General features: G+C 47.2%; 1 protein-coding gene across 4 annotated transcripts in view; it reads left to right on the top strand.

The window, feature by feature from the left end:
- DNM1L (dynamin 1 like) overlaps positions 1-19,334 on the top strand; it is a 55,144-nt gene that overhangs the window by 21,365 nt on the left and 14,445 nt on the right. For all 4 annotated transcript variants that reach the window (XM_085870294.1, XM_085870293.1, XM_085870292.1 and 1 more), the window contains 5 exons: positions 8,696-8,767; positions 8,906-8,992; positions 13,919-14,081; positions 14,297-14,417; positions 14,594-14,725. In XM_085870294.1, coding sequence (XP_085726420.1) covers positions 8,696-8,767; positions 8,906-8,992; positions 13,919-14,081; positions 14,297-14,417; positions 14,594-14,725 — 575 coding nt within the window. The remainder of the gene's footprint in view (positions 1-8,695; positions 8,768-8,905; positions 8,993-13,918; positions 14,082-14,296; positions 14,418-14,593; positions 14,726-19,334) is intronic.

The raw sequence follows: 19,334 nt of genomic DNA, 5'->3' as shown, positions 1-19,334 counted from the left end.
AAGGTTGGACGTGTGATATCACCACGAGGAGCAATGTCGGTGGTGCAGCACTTGATCGACACCACTCGTCGGATGAAGGAACAGTTAGGATGAAGGAACCCTAATAAAGGAGACACAAACAAGAATGGAAAAGAGGGAAATCACAGGGACAACAAAGTAAATGGAAGGATTGCCAGAGACACGGGAGACGGGTAGGACGAGACACGAGGTGACAGAAATAAAGACGACGGCAGAAATAATTAAAGAGACGACGGAAGTAACAGAGACTCGGGAGATAGAAAAAGTAGAGGAGAGACCACACGATAAAGACGGGATTAAAGGAACAGAAGACACACACGGAGGTAGTGGAGGACAATGGGGGCGAGATGGCAGAACGTGTGGGGACCCGGTGCAAGCAGCTGGGTGGCCTCCTTTGGGAACGGAGGGAGACGCTATTCTCCCTTGAAGCTGATCACGACCAGGTGGGTTCGGTCGTGTCAAGCGAGGTAGAGGGGGCGAGTGCTGCGGACAGGTGCACACGAAGCTTGGGGGGTATGGAGGCCCCGGGAGCCCGAGAGGTGACCCGATTCCCTAGTGTGATTGTCCCGGTGTGTGTGGTGAAAGGTGTGAGTACGACCCTGTGTGTGAGTGGTATAGTGACTAGTGTGCCGGGGTGCGTGCTTCCCAGCACTCCGGGTGTGAGTGGAAGCCCGTGTATGAGTGAAACACCGCGCGTGAGTGTCACCGCGTGTGTGAGTGGTATGGCGTGCATGAGTGAAGCACGGTGTGTGAGAGTGACCGTGAGTGTGAGAGAGCGGTATGCAAGGGAGATGACGGTCGGCATGCGGGAGCACGCAGCCGCGTCTCCGAATGTGAATGTCATGGGGTGGTGTATGAGCGTTGTGACACGCAGGTGTGCGTTGGTGAAATGGAGACGGAGACGGCGACAGAGGGACAAGGGCCGGGTAGCGGCCGTAGTTGCATTGGAGACCGCGCCGGGTTTTCCCAGCAGCTAGCGTGAGGTTCGTGCCGTGCTTCGCACGAGGCCGCCACGTGCGCGCTTGTGGGAGTGAAACCCGGTCCGTAAACGCCAGCGGTGGATGTTGCCGATCCCGGGGACGGACAAAAGCTAGGCTGGACAACGGATTTGGACCGGATGGGTTCTCCACGCGAGCGTGTGTGTGAAGCTCCGACTGGCAGAGCACATGTGTTCGTGTGGGGAACCCCTCGAAACGCGAGGCTTTTTTTTTTTTTTGAATGCGCAGGGTGACGTCATGGCTGCACGTAAGGTAGGAATCTGGCAGGAGGGGTATCCCTGCCGGATGGTACCGACCAAGGAGGGACGAGGTGCGTGAGCAGCTGCCATGACGTCACGGGTTAGTGCGCAGGTTCTGAGTTGCCGGCACGCGCATAAAAAAACAAAAGCAAGCCTCGCTTTCGGGTGAACAGGATTCCCAGGCAAGGGGTGGAAGACCCCCTTCCCTGGCACAGGAATGGAACTAGTTAGGGGATGGGTTAGTTTAGTTAGACCGACTTCATGGGGCAGGGGTAAGTCCTCATGGAGTCCGTGGAATGGATTAGGTAGAGGGATGCACTGAGATTTAGGATGGGAAATAATATTTGGATTTGAGGACAGAGACAGACTTGTGAGTGTGTAGAGGGGACGTAGTTCAGCTACGTAGTGTTAAAAGGAACGTGCTGTAGTATAAGGGACGACTTGGGAGCACGAGTTAGTTAGGGGATGCAGATAGAAGAATGCCAGAGTTCAGCGATGTGTGAGAAGAGGAGTGGAAATGAAACTTGATGAGTGAGTGAGGCCAGCGAGCCTGTGTGTATGGAGTGAATGTGGAATGCATGGTGCGATGAATGATTGGGGGAAGGAGTGATTCCCGCCCAAGGGACCCCGGGGTCAGTGTGGAGCGAGTTTGTGCGTTAGAGAAATTGACAGAAATGGAGGTCGTTTTGCTGTTGGTGGGAATGTAGGCTCGAAAACTGCTTGGAGGGGTGCAGGAGCCCTGTTGACGGGCTGGGAGCGTGGCTGCGAACAGTGAGTATCGCTGAGTGGGTACCCCAGGCACAGGGCTAGTCGGCCGCGGTAGGCCAAAGGCCCATGGGGGGCCGGGATAGCGTAGTGGGCGCGGGTGCGCCCGCATGATGCGGGGGCCCGGGGCTCCATTAGCCGCGTGGGCAGTGTCGTGGGTACGGGTGACCCTCGGAAAGGGGCCCGGGGCGCCAGCCTGCCACGTGAGCGTTTCAGGGGAGTTGTCAAGGAGGGCACTCCTTGAGGGCAGTGTTTAGGGAGCTGGTCGGCTCGGAGGCAGTGTAGTGCCCGGGGGTGCCATTGTTAGAGAATCGGCAGAGGGTAGTGCCTGCCAAGGGAGCCACGCGTCCCAGCCATGAGACCGTGTGAGGGCACGGGAAGAAAATTGGGGGGGCATGGCCTGGAATTTTCGAGGACACCAACACAGGCGACGGGAATCTTGGTTGTTAGAACCAATAGTTTAAGCGAGAGGCGCTTGTTGAAAGCCCCGGGGTAGTTCAAAAGTTAAATGGATAGGGTAGATAGGAAGTGTACCCCTCCGCACCATCCATCCCTTCGCTCTCGTTGTGGGCCGCTGGACCCACTCTGGGTTAAGATCGCTGAAGTCCGAGGAGGCCATCGTGAGGCTTGAGTTGGGCCTCGACACAGGACGCTAGCGCTCCCTTATTCCCCTCCCGGAGGGGAACGTAGGGGTTGGGAGTAGGCTAGGAGACTATAGGTTAGCCGAACAAGGACAATAAAGGGGGTTAGGGGACGATTTATAGAGGGGAAGTAAAAAATAAAAATGAAAACAAAAAAATAGGTTGGGGCTCAATTGGGTTTTGACAAATTAAGGGAGTGGGTATGGACCGAGACAAGCAAAGGCGATAGGTTGGGATGGAGACAGTAAGGTAGATCCGAGCCCGCCTTCCGAGTGGCCAACACCACCACACTCCCTCCGCCAGCCTCAATCTCAAGGCAAGGTGCCAGCAAACTTCATCTTCTGGCTGTGTTTTGCTGCAAGGCCTGTGCCGGTCATTTCATCTACCGGCTGTGTTTGCTGCAGCGGCCCTGTTTTGCCATGCCTTGCCTGCACACCTTTGCCATCCATGCCTACTGCCCTCGTCATCTTTTGCCCCCGTTCTGTTTTGCATTTCCCCCCCCCCCCCTGTTCATTACCATGTGCGCCAGGTCATTGCGCAAGCTGCAAGGACTGCCCTGTAGGCAGCTGCAACACGGGACTGCACTGGCAGCCCGTGCAACGTTTACCAGTTCGCTGCGTTCATTTCAAGGGGGAGGCCTTGGACTGTGTGTAAGCAGCCTGGCTCCCTGCTAACTTTTCTCTTTGCAGAATCCATCGATCCTGGGCCATGGTTAGTGTAAATTATAAGGTTAAGTTGTTATGTTGTGTATTGTATATGAGTGCGCCCCCAGCATGTAAGTCTTAGCGCCGGCAATTTATTTAAGTCGTCCGTATGAGTGGGTTTGTTTAGTTAGTTACTCAGTCCGTAGGTTATTTATTTTGGGGACACGAATACACTGAATGTCGCACTCAGGGATCCGAAGGTAAAACGTACGAGAGGAGAACTACACATGATGGCACACAAAAATTCGACGACTCGGGACGAGTCTGTAAAAAGGGGAGGGGGTAGTGTTACAGCTGTGGAAATTTGCAATACACCAGAAAGGTCCTCAGGTTAGATATATCGATAAGTTCATGTGTAGTTAGTCCACACCCGTTGTTTCGAGGGAATATGTGTGATTCATCCGGGCTGCGACGCTTTGAGTTAGCCATTTTTCTTTATCTATCATTATTTTGGACCAATAACCCCCCAACAACCAAATCGCCACCACCAAAAACGCCCTCGAACCACTACACCAAACCGCCACTACCTTCACCTCCACAACCCCACCCCGCAAGCATCGCCTAACCCCCATTCTCAAACGACGCCCGCCAACAACCAAACCACCACAGCAAACCCCCCACCACCTTCACCTTTCTCCTTCCACAACCATCAACCACACCACCTGTCAACACCGAACGTCGTGCATGTCCAGGGCCCGTTAGGTGATTGTTGCCGAACGCGTCCCGCGCGAGTACAAATGGATGCCTTTACGGGAGAGGAAATCGGATCAGGGGAGGTTCACGCCCCCTTTTCCTCCATCCAATGGGCGAGCGTCGGGTGGTGTGGCCCCGCCCCCAAGCGCGATGCATGTGAATTCCTTTTAGGAGGAAATTCGGATCAAGAGAGGTTCACGCCCCCTTTTTGCCCGACCAATGGCTGAACTTCGGGTGGCGTGGCCCCGCCTCCAAGCGTGTTTTGATCCGCGAATTTACATACACGCTCCTCCCCCCGGTCTATAAAGATGCGAGCACAAGGCGACTCGCGGCTGGTCGAGTGAAGACGGAGGTCGTCGTCCAGGTTGTCGTGGTCGAAGTCTTGGAGTCTGAGTCGTGTGTTTGCGGGGATCGGACGGCGAAGGGGACGGAGCTCGGAGTTGAGGTCGAGGGACGAGTCGCGGAGTGAAGTAGGGACGCGGAAGAGGGCTCGGGGGCGAGAGTTCGCCGGAGTCAGGGCAGTCCTAAGGCCCCGCTAGCGGGACGGTGCGTCCGCCATTCCCCTCTCTCCACCCCGAGCCTCAACAGTTCCTCCCATCCGCGCTGAGATAGCGCCGGTAACCCCGTCCATTCCCCACCCCAACCGTGGTGTCGACCGACCAACACGTGCCTGCGCAACGCACGCCTAAAGGAGCTCACTGACCACGCCAGAGGCACGGAGTCGGGCACGTTACGCTGACATTGCGGCAAGCCCGCCATCGTATCACGAGGGCGCGGGTAAGACCCCTTCGGTCTCGTGGACCTGGCCGCTCACCCAGGTCCCACGTACATTTGGTCCACGGACCTGTCTGCCCCCTTGCCTATGAGGGTGGCTTTTATTTGCTTTTTGTGTAAATGTGTGTGTGTGGCTCCAGTCTTTTAAGTAAACCTGAATAAGTGCTTGTACATTGCTTTATTCCGTTGTAGCTCTGCGTTGCTTTCATTGCTTTGACTGTTATATGTGCATTCTTTCTGTATGGCTGTGAATACGTGCTTGCCGTGTGTGTGTGTGTGTGTGTGTGTGTGTGTGTGTGTGTGTGTGTGTGTGTGTGTGTGTGTGTGTGTGTGTGTGTGTGTGTGTGTGTGTGTGTGTGTGTGTGTGTGTGTGTGACATAAAAGTGCTTATTAAATTGTGACCCGTTTCGTTGCGTCCTTTCCTTCGTTTGAAAGTTCCATCTTGCATCACGGAATGGATTGGTGGTGGGTTTCGACACCCAGCAAGTAATCTGAACCGTCAATGTCGGTGATAACTCCGCTCGGTTATCCCCTTAGCGCGGAACGAGCCGCTTAAGCGGTTCGTGTCCGGAGCCGACCTGCGGCGTGGTACAACTCCTCAGTACGCTACCCGCGCGGGCACTTAGGTATATCGACATTCGGCGATTCACCCTATTTCGCGCGGGTAGAATGTGGACTAGGTTGTGGTGAGGTTAAACCCCCACTCGTGACTGGCTCCTGGCGGTCGTTCCAGGAGGGTCACGACTGAATTGTCTGTCCAATGGGCGACGCGGCTGCTATTAGAGTTACGCGGCCGATCGCACGCCAGGTGGGCCGAAATTCGTAACAATATTAATCGGACAAGTGCTTCCGTAGTTATGGCCATTGATTTACCAACCAATGAAAGGACACGTTGCTGCGTAGGCCGGTGCACGGCCGGCTGACGATGAAGTCACTTGTCGTGCCGGTTACGATGGGGATCGGTGCCTTAATTACTGTGGCGTAGGAGTGGCAATGGTCAATGGCAAGCAAAGATAGGGAGGTAAACTTGATTTTAATTTGGATTTTAATTAACTCTGTGTGTATAACTATCACAGTAGTTGTTACTTCAATGCAAGCGATAATTCGTGGAATGCATGTGAACATTCCATATGGGCACGCACCACTTCCGGATCGTGATGACTTTCTGTATTCTAATAATTTCTCGATTTGTTATGCGCATTTATAGATAAACACAATGCCCCAATCCAGTCGTCGTTTACAAGAGGGAAGGAATGGCTTGGGTGGTTGCTTGAAAGGTTTTTTTTTTGTTTTTTTGGGGGGGGGGGAGGTTTGCCCGTACAGGCATGCAAGAGCGAAGGAATGGCCTGTGTGGGTGTTTCTGGCTTGCGGTTTGAAAGGTGTTTTTTTGTTTTTTTTGCACGTACGGCCACGCATGTATGGGCACGTACTCGTCCTTTTAAATCAGAAAATAAACAGAAATGGCAATGACAAAATTATTAACACCTTTGACTTAATATTTGGTATGCAAGTCTTTGGACAAAATAACTGCAGTCAAGCACTTCCTGTAGCCATGAATGAGCTTCTGATGCCTCTCTACTGGCAGTTTGACCCACTCCTCTTGTGCAAACTGCTCCATTTCTCCCAGATTTGAAGAGTGCCTTCTCCCAACTGCCATTTTCAGATCTCCCCCAACAAGTGCTCAATGGGATTTAGATCCGAACTCATTGCTGGCCTCTTCAGAACAGTCCAGCGTTTTGTCTTGAACAATTCCTGGGTGCTTTATGAAGTGTGTTTGAGGTCATTTTCCTGCTGCATGACCCATGACCTACGACGGAGACCCAGCTTTCTGACACTGCGTTGAACATTGCACTCCAAAATGCCTTGGTAACCTCCTGATTTCATGATGTCATGCAAATATTCAAGGCACCCAGTGCCAGAGGAAGCACAGCAACCACAAAACATCACTGAACCTCCTCCATGTTTGACTGGACGGAAGGTGTTCTTTTCGTTGAAGGCTTCATTTTGTTTTCTGTAAACATAGAGATGATGTGCTTTCCCAAAAAGCTCTAATTTGGTCTCATCTGTCCACAGGACATTCTCCCAGAAGGATTTTGGTTTGTTCAGGTGTGTTTTGGCAAACTCCAGTCGGCCTTTCTTTTGTCTCTCTCTTAGCAGTGGGGTCCTCCTGGGTCTCCGACCATAGAACCCCCTTTCATTGAATTGGCGACGGATGGTACAAGTTTAAACTGTCGTACCTTGTGTCTGAAGGTCAGCTTCAATCTGTTTGGGAGTTGATCGAGGTGCTTTCTCCACCATTTGAATCTCAACGAGAGGTCTCCAGAGATAGATCAATCGGGAAATGTTTTTGTGGGCAATGGAACATGAAATTGTAATCTTGCCCACAAAAACAAAAGTGATGAGCCTCATCCCTGCCCATCAGTTATGGACATATCCAGAGTGACTTCCATCTCCATTCCAATGAAAAACAGATTGATCGAAGAATTTTTGTCTCCCTTGAATCAGATGAGGTCAAAAATCAAAGCTTCTGTGTTTGGCCTCAAGAGACCGAGCAACTGGAAAATGTTTTTACAGGCAATGTTCTGTGTGTTCCAATGTTCCGTTCATGAAAATTCGCGGGCACAAGCAATGACCACTATTTTTGTTTCGTTGTGTCTGTGTGTCTGTCTGTGTGTCTGTCTGTCTGTCTGTTGGTTTGCGGGCGCCAGCAGTGACCACTATTTTTGTTGTATCTGTGTGCCTGTCTGTCTGTGACTCTCTCCAGAGCATAGCTCCGTGACGTTTGATGAGATCTTGATGAAACTTGGATATCATGGTCTAGTTGTCTTTTTGTATGAGGGGCGTCCCACACCCCTTGTGGGTGGAGCTACGCCCACTTGAACTTTTTATTTATTTATTTTTCTCGATTTTTCTTTCTCGCAATTTCATGTCCTTGAAGCTGTGCGTAATGTCCATAAGTACAACATATTAAAAATCCGATTTGATTTAGTCAATTTTTACAGAGGAGATAGGTTTTTACGGTAGGGCTTCCTCAAAAGCTTCCACTAACTCAATTGTACCTATCGTGGCATTGTTCAATAATGCCCGCGAACCATCGTCTGCTCCCGGCTAGTAAGCATTTATTCTCGTCTTCATTGCTGAATGGAAACATTTCTGAAACACAGACTTTGAACTTGCTGCCTTGCAGCATGTGTATATATTTTTTACTGACAAGAGATTCAATCTGTAATTGCACTCAGGACAGCGTGTACCTCTGCCACGCAATGCCTGATCCACGAGAACATATCAGGCCCAATACATTTTTGAAATATCATGCTATATATCGTTTTTGGCACTTATTACAAAACCCAACGTGTCCACCAAGTTTCATCCGAATCCGTCCACAACTTTTTGAGATATCCTGCACACAAACAAACAAACAGATATGGGTGAAAACATAACCTCCTTCATCTTCAGTGGTGGAAGTAAAAATATGAAAGCCTTCTCTTAATTATATCCACTGTGTCAACAGAGATCTATTCTTAGACGATCTAGTAATGAGTGGGGTGAGGGAGGATACACTTTATTCCAAACATTTTCATAACTTTCAAGACTAAAGATGCTAGAATGAATTACTAAAGTACCAAATGGGGAGATTGCTAAACTGCTAATTATTTTCTTTTGTTAGCCATCTGAGCACAATAATGGCTTATTTGAATACAATAATTCTCAATTACAATGATAATCCACCCCTGCATGGGCCCCTCTTTGCTTGGACCTGGGTGACTGTCCCCCCCCCCCCCACTTAACCCGTCGTCACCCCTTGCTGCTCTTGGATTTTGCTCTTTTTGGCTGTTTTCCAATCTGTCTCTGTCTGTATCCAGATCTTTACAGATTTTGCTGATATACGGCAGGAGATTGCAAATGAGACTGAAAGAATCACTGGCAATAACAAGGTAAGAAGTGTTGCTCAAACATTGCCTGACCTTTTTAAAGGAAATTGTGTTTTGCAGCAGCTCGTTTTGCTCTTGTATAATGACTAATTTATAGAGATATTTTCCATTTGAATTCTCATCATTATTTCATTTCTCTAGGGCATAAGCAATGAAGCCATTCATCTTAAGATCTTTTCTCCGCATGTCCTCAGCCTCACACTTGTTGACTTGCCTGGTTTGACAAAGGTAAGGGAGAAAAATGTCGATGTCAAAGCATGATTGGGGACCAGTTGCGAATAATGGCATGGGAAAAGTGGATTGGGTAGGGGGGGGGGATAAAGTTTTGCGCTGTTGTATGTTCATTATTCAGGTGGAAAAACACCAGCTCACAATAATTTGGGGAAGCGGGTTAGCCAGGTAGTGAATATTTATTCAGGTAGGAACGGGTTAGCGAGATAGTATAGTGCAATCATTGGTATTGGTTTCATTTATTTTGCAATTTGTTGCTTCTTCTTCTTCTTCTTCATGAAAAAAACAACAACGAGCATTGAAAGGTTTTTATGGGAGGGTTGCAATAATGTAGTCGGCGTGCATTGAAGGTTGAAACACTTGTGTGCCCAACTGTCCATCATGTCCCAACTGTCCACGAGCATGCCTCTCAGCGAAAAACTGACAAACTCCTCCCCTGAGCGTCACTTCCTCTTTTTTTGGCCACACCCTCTCAGCCGACTGGGTGGGGCCTATCGTCCATAGAGGGGAGGAAAGAAGAGGGAGCCCTTGGCACACCACCACTGTACGAACAACAAAACAGCCTCTTACGCCTCCTGACACACATGTAACGTCCATTTTGCCATACACCCTAGCTAAACATGCATTTAATGGGGGATCTGAGCTAATCCTATATTTAGTAGTCCAATAAGGGCCATGTCCGTTACATATGTATATATATATATATGTATATATATATATATATATATATATATATATATATATATATGTGTATATATATGTATATATATGTGTATATATATGTATATATATGTGTATATATATGTATATATATGTATATATGTGTGTATATATATATATATATATATATATATATATATATATATATATATATACATACATACATATATATATAATGTCATTGTGCGTCAGTCCGTCCGTCTGTCTCCTCCATAACTCCAAAACCATGAAACCGAGCGGCCCCAAATTGTGCATATATACTAAGGGAGTTTAAGGTGGAACATGAATGAAAATTGGGTGTTTGAGTTAATTTAAACACTCCTTTTGAAAATAATTTAAGGTGTGCTTCTCACAAAAAATGAAAATCAGCCTTCAATACCAAGATTGTGGTGCACCATCTTGGTCAGCTGAAGTGCTAAAAGAAAATGTTCGTTTGTCCAATTCGGACCGCTTGAGCATCTTCGGGCACATGGTGTTTATATAACCAATCGGTAATCGCTTGCTAAGTCAGGCGTTCTGTTGGAGTGCATGTTTAAGTGCTTAAGCCACTTTGAGAGTGCTCACCAAGCTGCTTGGTTGTTTGTTTCAAATCCACCAGAAGTAAGACCCATCACTTCGCCGATGGAATACCAATCTTTGCGTAATTGCTAAAAAATAAAAAAAGGAATAAAAATTAACTTCCACTCATTAAAAATCGTGCTAATAAATTGTTGAAATAGCTACTTTTTCGTATCGTTTTCTCACCTGTGTTGCAAGTAGAGAGACCTTTTATGATTCTTTAAAAAGCAGTGTGTAATCAGCGATTTCTAAATCTAATCGATACAAGAAACGGGTTTGAAGGAGACTCACCTTATTACATGTGAAGAAGATGATGGAGGAGGAAGAGATTCTCCACCCAGTTTTATATAGAACAGTGCAGTTAAAAAGAAAGCATTGCTGTTTGGGTGTGTTTTATTACCCCAGTAATGGCCTGGTATGCGGCTTCGCTCCCTCTCAAACTGCTTCCTCTCCCCCTCGCACTGCCTTCTCCTCCCCCTCCCCCTCACGCTGCCTTCCCCTCCCCCTTCCCTCACGCTGCCTTCCCCTCCCCCTCCCCTCACGCTGCCTTCCCCTCCCCCTCCCCTCACGCTGCCTTCCCCTCCCCTCCCCCTCACGCTGCCTTCCCCTCCCCCTCCCCTCACGCTGCCTTCCCCTCCCCTCCCCTCACGCTGCCTTCCCTCCCTCCCCCTCATGCTGCCTTCCCCTCTCCCTCCCTCTCACGCTGCCTTCCCTCCCTCCTCCTCACGCTGCTTTCCCCTCCCCATCACGCTGCCTTCCCCTACCTCTCCCCTCATGCTGCCTTCCCCTACCTCTCCCCTCATGCTGCCTTCCCCTCCCTCTCCCCTCACGCTGCTTTCCCCTCTCCCTCCCTCTCACGCTGCATCCCCCTCCCCCTACCCCCCCTCCTCACTCCTACACCCTCGATGTATGAAGATCAGGTATTCGATGATATGTGATGAAAGTGGGGGAAAAAAATTTTTTTTGAGCGCTTTATCATACAGAAACCATTGTGGCTTCTTCCGAGTCGAGGCATATTTGAGTTTGCCGAAACAAATTGGTGACTTAAGACCCCTGTGAGGTGAAAGTGGGCTGAGAAACATGGCATGCCGTCCTCTTGGTGAGGCTTTTTTTTGGTTTTTAATGATGAACACCCTGTTAATTATCTTCAAAAGAGGTGTTTAAATTTACACAAACACCCAGTTTTTATTCATGCACTCCATTGGAGCTCCCTTTGTATGCATGCAAAGTTTCAGGCTGCTCGGTTTCATGGTTTTGGAGTTATGGAGGAGACACTATGATCGAAGATGTACCACCCTACTATTTTTCGTAAGGAAATATGTAGTTGTCACAAATGTAGGTAAAGGCCCGGTCACACCTTGACGTTTTTGCCAACGTATGCCGATTTTTGAATTTTTTTTCGAAAACGCTGGCACACGTTGAATACGTTATGGGTAAGTTTTGATAACATTGAGAGCACGCTGAAAAACACTGCCATATTCGTTGTACGTTGGCTTTAAACGTTGTACTTTTCGGTTGTCCTCAAATTTTTTCATGCTTGAAATTTCACGACATATGCCGGCGTATGACTCACACGTTCCGCTACGCTGGCCACAAGTTGTAGGCACGGTCTCCGATCGTTGACAGACGTCAACACATGCTACTTGTAAGTTAATCATGAGTTGAGACACGCCGAGGTAATGTTTAGCGTTCCCGAAACTTATTTCTAACCTATGATTAACGTGTTGTTGGCACGTTACGCGATCGTTGCCACACGTCGACAGACGTTACTTTTAAGTTACTCATAGGCTGAAAGACGTCGGTATAATGGATCGTCCTTGCGTCAGCGTCCACGGCCACGGCCAGGACACTTATTTGCAGCATTCTTCAAACTTTTCTTCGGCATGACGAGGATGTTCACACTTCGATGTCTAGCTTGGCTATGATTCCAATTGTCCATCGGCAGCGTCTATTTAAAATAGTCGAGTTTGAGCGTTTTAACACGTTCAGAAGAAACGCTTCAAATTTCCAAACCCCAGCGTCAAAAAACAAAGGCGAGTGACAGCAATTTAAATCGTTCATTGTAAACAATGAAAATAGCTGAGTGGTACCGTTTAAAAGTCGTTGAGTGTAAAAAAAAATCGAATTGTTGAGCGCAAGCGTCTACTTTCAATAGTGGGGTTTGAGCGATTTAGCACGTTCAATAGAAACGATTAAAATTTCCGAGCGCCAGCCTCAAAAAACAAAGGCCAGTGACAGCAATTTAAATCGTTCATTGTAAACAATGAAACTAGCTGAGTGGTACCGTTTAAAAGTCGTTGAGTGCAAAAAAAATCCAATTGTTGAGCGCAAGCGTCTACTTTCAATAGTGGAGATGCAGCCATTTAAATCGTTGAGTGGCAGCCTATGAACCTACCCGTGGACACGCGGACGCAAGGACGATCCATCATAACCCACACCCTCCCCCTCACACTCACCTACTACTGCCAACATGAACAAACTAATACTGATACTGATACTGTTACTGCTGACATGGACATCGACTCAAAAAGGACTCGAAAACACTGTTGGGTTCCCCTTTTATGAGCAGCATTTTTATATACCATTTCCCAAAACCGCTGGGAACACGTCTTTATATGGCAGTTGTAAGCTTGAAACACGTTCATTTATTTTTTTTGTTGTTGACCCGAAGACGTCATTAGAATACGTCTACATACGTCGATGTGTGTTGGGACTACGTAAAGAATTGGTTCAAAGCACGTCAAACATAAGTTAGAAATAAGTTTCGCCTAAAAAAGACATTACCGCGACGTGTTTCGACTTATGAGTAGCTTATAAGTAGCGTTTGTGGACGTGTGTAAGCGTCCACATATCGTGTGTAAAACTTATCCCCATCGCATGAGGAACGTGTGTCATACGCCGAGTACGTCGTAAAATTTTGAACATGTTTAAAATTTCTTGACGTACTCTACTTACTACGACGTATGATAGCGTACTTTAGCGTTCTACTCACGTATACAAAACTTACTCATACCGTATTTGACGTTCCCCAACGTTTTAGACACATTTTTCTTAGGTCGGCATACGCTGGCAAGATCGCCAAGGTGTGACCGCGATGTTGTCACTTCCATTTCTACGGCAGTTATGATTCGAATCGTTGTGCGTCAGCCTTTTAATAGGCTACGTCACAACATCGTCGGCGATGCGTGCAACGCGCTATGCCGAAGTTAGACTATCGTTGGGCATAGGTTGTGTAGGCCAACAACAGCTTCAGCATTCGTTGGTATAAGTTATCTATAACACAACGAAACGTCTGTGTCCATTACTAATATGTTATGCATACGACCAACTCGTTATGAATACGTCCGAATCTTAAAAAAAAAACATCAAAAGTTCAACGTCAGCCAGCGTTTTACATACATTTTAATACGTTGCCATCGCTGGCTAAAACGTCAAGGTGTGACCGGGCCTTAAGGTAATGCCTCATGCTTAATGCACTTTGTCTGTTAGGTGATGCTAAGAACAAATAACAGTGTTAGACTTTGAGGAAGTGCCCCATCAAGTCACAGTGTGATTCAACTGAAGTCTAAAATGTGTTTGAATTTATTTTTAAGATGTAGTATTTTCAGGAGTTTTTCGTTAATTTCACAATACCTGTCTTGGTAGGTACCCGTGGGAGACCAGCCATTGGACATTGAGGGTCAGATTCGTGAATTGATTTTGCAGTACATCAGCAACCCAAACTCTGTCATTCTGGCAGTGACGGCTGCTAACACAGACATGGCCACTTCAGAGTCCCTCAAGATTGCCCGGGAAGTGGATCCTGATGGTCGGTATTATCACTTGTTTTGACCAACCACATTAAGTAAATCATGTCAAATTCTGCAGACATAAACATTGTTGGAATTTTGAGAATGATGTTGGAGTCGAATCTTTAGTGGTGGATATTTGCATTTAGAGCTGTTTTGAAAGAGGAAAATGTATGATTGCACAGCCCTGGCTTTTGGCTAAGAAACATCATTAATTGTAGTGTTGGGCATGCAGGCCGCCGAACCCTGGCTGTGATCACGAAGCTGGATTTGATGGATGCCGGGACAGACGCGATGGATGTTTTGACAGGTCGAGTCATCCCAGTCAAGCTCGGGATCATCGGAGTTGTTAACAGGTTGGGAGGGAAAAGTGCAGATGGAAGGATAAGTTGAGAGAGTGGGAGAGCTCTGATAAAATTAGTTGTTTTTTTTTATTAATAGTTTCACCAGGGAGTAATTATGCATACTAAGGGATTTCTTTACATTAAACCTTTGTTTTCAAGCTTTTAAAAACTCTCCTGTAATCTTCCAGGAGCCAGTTGGATATAAATACGAAAAAGAATATTAATGAAGCTGTTGTGGATGAACAAGCCTTTCTCCAGAAGAAATACCCTTCCTTGGCCAATCGGAATGGCACCCGCTTGCTGGCCAAGACCCTGAACAGGTCAGTGTGGGGCTGCGTAGTGCAGCTCTTAAACCTGTCTCTTATTGAGTGGAGTGTGTACTTGGAGCAGGATGGCCAACTTGATGCTATTTATGCTGCATTTATAGTTGTCCACCAACATGAAAATGGCAGCTGATCATTAACCGCTTTTTTTTTTTTCAGGGCTTTGTGAAGGCAGTCCATGAAAGATGCCATATTAAAACAGAATGGCTTATTCTGACAATTTCCCCTCATAAGAGTAATCTAAGCTACACAGTCCATGTTAGCAGGGGTCCCTAAGGCGAATGTGCGGCCAGACGGACGGTAACGAATGTTTTTATTTATTTATTTATTTATTTACCAGTTTTTTTTTTTTTTTCGGCTTGTCGAATTGCTACGGCGAACGTAGAAATGAAAAAAGTTATAACTCCGCATTATAATTCCACGGCGACCTTACGGCCTGTAAAATATAGCCAGATGGCGTAGGGCCACCCTGAGGCCACCTCAGAAACTCTGCGGCCGCTGCACGTTTCTGTCAATTCAGAGGGCGTACGGCAGCCGTATCCTCGCCGTAGAGCAAATGTGACTTAGGCCTTAGGTCTTAGAAATTGTGGAGACCGAAAATGTGGGGTTGCCGTACGGTCTTTGATTGGATGTCGCACGGTGACCGCAGGGGGCCCTAAGGGGAATGTGCGGCCAGACGGACGGTAACGAATGGGTGCATTTTTTTTTTTTTTTTTTTTTTTTTTTTTTTTTTTTTACCATTTCTTTTGTTTCGGTTTGTCGAATTGCTACGGCGAACGTAGAAACGAAAAAAAGTTATAACTCCGTGTTATTATTCCACTGCGACATTACGGCCTGTAAAATATAGCCATACGGCGTAGGGCCACCCTGAGGCCACCTCAGAAACTCTGCGGCCGCCGCACATTTCTGTCAATTCAGAGGGCGTACAGCTGCCGTATCCTCGCCGTAGAGCAAATGTGACTTAGGCTTTTGCTCTCACTCTCGCTCTCGCTCGCTCTCTCGCTCTATCTATCTTTATATCTATCTATCTCTCCTTTCATTGTAAAACTTCAGTTGCCTCTTCACTGTTCTTGTTTTTGATGTGACTTAACAGGAACCTTAACAGCAAATGTAACCTGTTCCAAGCACAATCCTGACTATAATTCATGGACCAGTGTTTGTGGGTTTGTTTGTAGGACTACTGATGCAGTTCTGGCTAGATTGCATCCACACTTGCCACAGAGAATCAGCATGACCCCAATTAATGTGCCGGGGTGTATTTATCTTTGCAAGTGGTCTTGGGTGGGGGTAGAGTGGGGTGAGCATGAGGGGGGAAACGCAAATTCTCTGTGCAAATGTGTATCGTGTAGCACTTCCTCCAGGTGGGGGAGAGTATTACAAGTCTCCAACATTTACAGTACAGTTTTCCAGTGTAGTGAGGTGTTTTGAATTATAAGCAGTACGTATGTTTTTGCTTCATGCACGTAACCTGGGGTTTTCTTTTTTCCTATACAGAGCTGTCACTTGCCTATACACCAACCAAATAGCCTGGCATTGGCTTAGCAGTTAGGGTGGTGGCTTGGGATCATAGGGTCCTGAGTTTGAGCATTATTTTTACCCGCTGAATTAACACCATGGGGTTGACTCAGCCTGCCATTCTTCCGAGGTAGGCGAAATGAGCACTTGAGTACTGGGAATAGGGGCACTGCATCAGTGGTATAGCCGCGCCCCAAACCGATGACGTAACCAGCAGCCAAAAAGGCTGTACATGAAGGGAACCACCCAAATATAGCTATGTGTCAGAAGAACGTGTTGCATGCTTGTATGGTGGGTACTCTGCTAGTTAAATGAATATATTGGTCCGTAACAAATGATACATAGTTATTTGGGTGGTGTGAAAATAGACTGCTTCCTCTTACTGAGGCCTATCTTCACAAGGCTTGTGATGCCTATCGACTCAAAATCCTTTTAACTGTCGCTTTGTTCATTTTACACTGAAGGGAAACTTGTAGGGAGGCCATGGCGATTGTGACTTTGACACCTTCAAAGATGCCTTTGACTTCACATCGCAGGAAGCACCAAAATGGTGGCTGTAGTGTAGAAATTGAGGGTGGAGTCAGGCAAACCGTCCAACCAATGGGTGGAATCCGGACAGATGCATGCACAGCTCCTTTTATAGTATGAATTTAAAATAGTTTAGATATGATATTTTCTACCATTGCAAACCCCACTCCAATCCCTACTCCTTCCACATTTCTAGTTTTCCCTCCTTGGAGTTTCCTTCTGCATCCAATTTGTCCACCCCATGAATGCATGTTTTGCATCCTTTGTTTGTCTGTTAGGTTCTGATCCGTTCACTGTCTTGGCTCTTCTTCAAGCTTCGACTATTTATGCAAACAACAACAAAAAAAACTCAGGCATCGAGTGTCCAAATGCGGCGACGCACAATCCCTTTATGATCTTGCCTTTCTGCACCTCCTTGCAGCAGCTGCTGGCATAGACCCTCCACACTCTTCCAATTCCCCCATTGCCATGAGCGGCCACCTGCCCATGACTCTCATCTCTTATTTTATCACAAAAATACATTTAAAAATCAATTGGGTCTCAAACCGACATCAGCCCACATTTGCCTGTCTTTTTCTCATCTCTGCCACTAAACCACCTCCAACCCACCCCGTGTGTGACCGCCAGCGCAAACCCCCTGTGCAATGGGTCAAAGACTCAAGGTGGTGCCATGTTGACCCCTACAGTGTCCACCTCAAACACGCTGGATCCTGGTACAACCCTTGACACCAGCTCACACACCTCAATAAACATAACCTTGCTCACTGGCGTAGGTCCGGCCTCGCTCCCATGCTGTGCGGTCTCGAACACTTGGCTCGCCAGCTCGGGCTCAACTACTTGAGTGTACTCCTGAACTTCCGTCGGGTAGCACCCTGGCGATCCTGCTACTTTCTCCCCCTCTAAACCTCTCTATCTTATTTAGCCCCTGTTGGACTTGGTCTGAAACAGGGGCTTACAGATTTGGTGTCGATTTTGATGTCCGTCCATGATGGCATACATATACACATCATTTTTTTGAGAGATCAGATCCAAGATGGCCGAATGGTGGCCATTTTATGCTATTTTTTTTTTAACCTGATGTTGAACACATCCTCAACCATTTCTCGGACATGCATAGTCTGATTTTGCAATCATATCAAAGATGGCTGACTAGAGGCTGGTGGCCATTTTAGTTGTGCATAAATATGGGCTAGCCCTTTAACTCCACATCACAACATTACTAAAACAGGAGCAATCACATTTTATCTTTCTTTTTTCTTTTTTAACTTGTTTTTCTTGGGGGTGGTCTTTACTTTCTTGGGTAGAGCAGTACAGTATTCTAAGTTTAGCTTCCATTTTTGTTTTTTTTTAAGCTTTCAACTTTCATTCAGCATTTTCTATAGCTTGCAACATTCCCTGGGTCGACGTTGCATCTGCCTCCTGACTCGCCTACTCCGAACCTGTAGGGGAGGGGCTCCAAGCTACGTCAGGAATGGGGGAGGTTGAAGTTTCAACCCTCTGCTCAACCTGCTAGGCACCACCCCCGGCTCACCTCGAACACGTTCCTCACCGTCTGCCATTTTGTCTGTTCCCCCATGCGCACAAATTTGAAAGTAAAATCTTTTAAATTTTGCCATGGTCAAACCATGTTCTTCGTGCTTAAATTTGATTTGAAATTTTACTTGGATGAATCCCTCACTCCTGATGCCAGTTGTCAACAGGATGGGATTCTTATCCAGGTCCACTATCCCTCTGCCTGACACCAGATGACGTGTTGGAGTCCGTTAACACTGACGACTCTGAACCGGTCTAAGACCGTCCACAAATCCCAAAACGGTGTGTAATAATACTGTGTTCACTTCATACTGAGATTCCATAAGGATCACCCAAACAAGGCCGAGCATAGCGGCACACATGCTTGGAGGCAAGTGTTGGGAAAATGCTTCTTGTAGTGAAAATGGTATGTTTATTTGCAATAAAATACAGGGATAAGGGTAGACTGGACAATAAGGGAGGAGGGACGCGCAAACTTGTATACAGAAGAGAAATAACGCCTAACTCAACTATGGCTCCAATTACCGGACTTTAAACGGGCACAAAGCTGATGGCGTACAGGGACTACAATGGTTGTGGCTGCAGTGTTGGTTGAGGTGTGGACCCCCAAAGGTGATGCATGTTGATGTTCTCCTGACTCTCGTCACAGCCCTGCGTGACTAAGCGTTGGTAGCAGAAAGGGATCTTCTCCTGGTGGTGCAGCTCCAACTCCAGAACTACAACTACAATTTCCAAATGAGACCTAAAACAGAATTCAAAATTGCCACACTCAGGCACAGTTATGGCCCTAGTAAACTTTGGCACTGCCTTTGTGGGTAGCCGGTCGCACTTACTGACCATCCACTTCCATGGGCGTGACCTCTTCCAGGCCATCCTGTGGTCCCAATAAAAAGTCTTGCACTCCCTCTCCAAAGCTCTGCAACCGATCTCACCGCCATGATGTCCCCCACCAGAAAGACAAAATACTGCTTTCTTTTTCCTCACCCTTGGTGTTGCTTCAGGTAGTACTTTGGCCCAACCAAGCTTTTGA

Source organism: Eptatretus burgeri, chromosome 2 (assembly GCF_056783735.1).
Source record: "Eptatretus burgeri isolate ZD-2024b chromosome 2, Ebu_testis_v1, whole genome shotgun sequence".
NCBI lineage: Eukaryota > Metazoa > Chordata > Myxini > Myxiniformes > Myxinidae > Eptatretus > Eptatretus burgeri.
The sequence above is the reverse complement of the archived record's forward strand: the minus strand, read 5'-3'. Positions and strand labels throughout refer to the sequence as shown.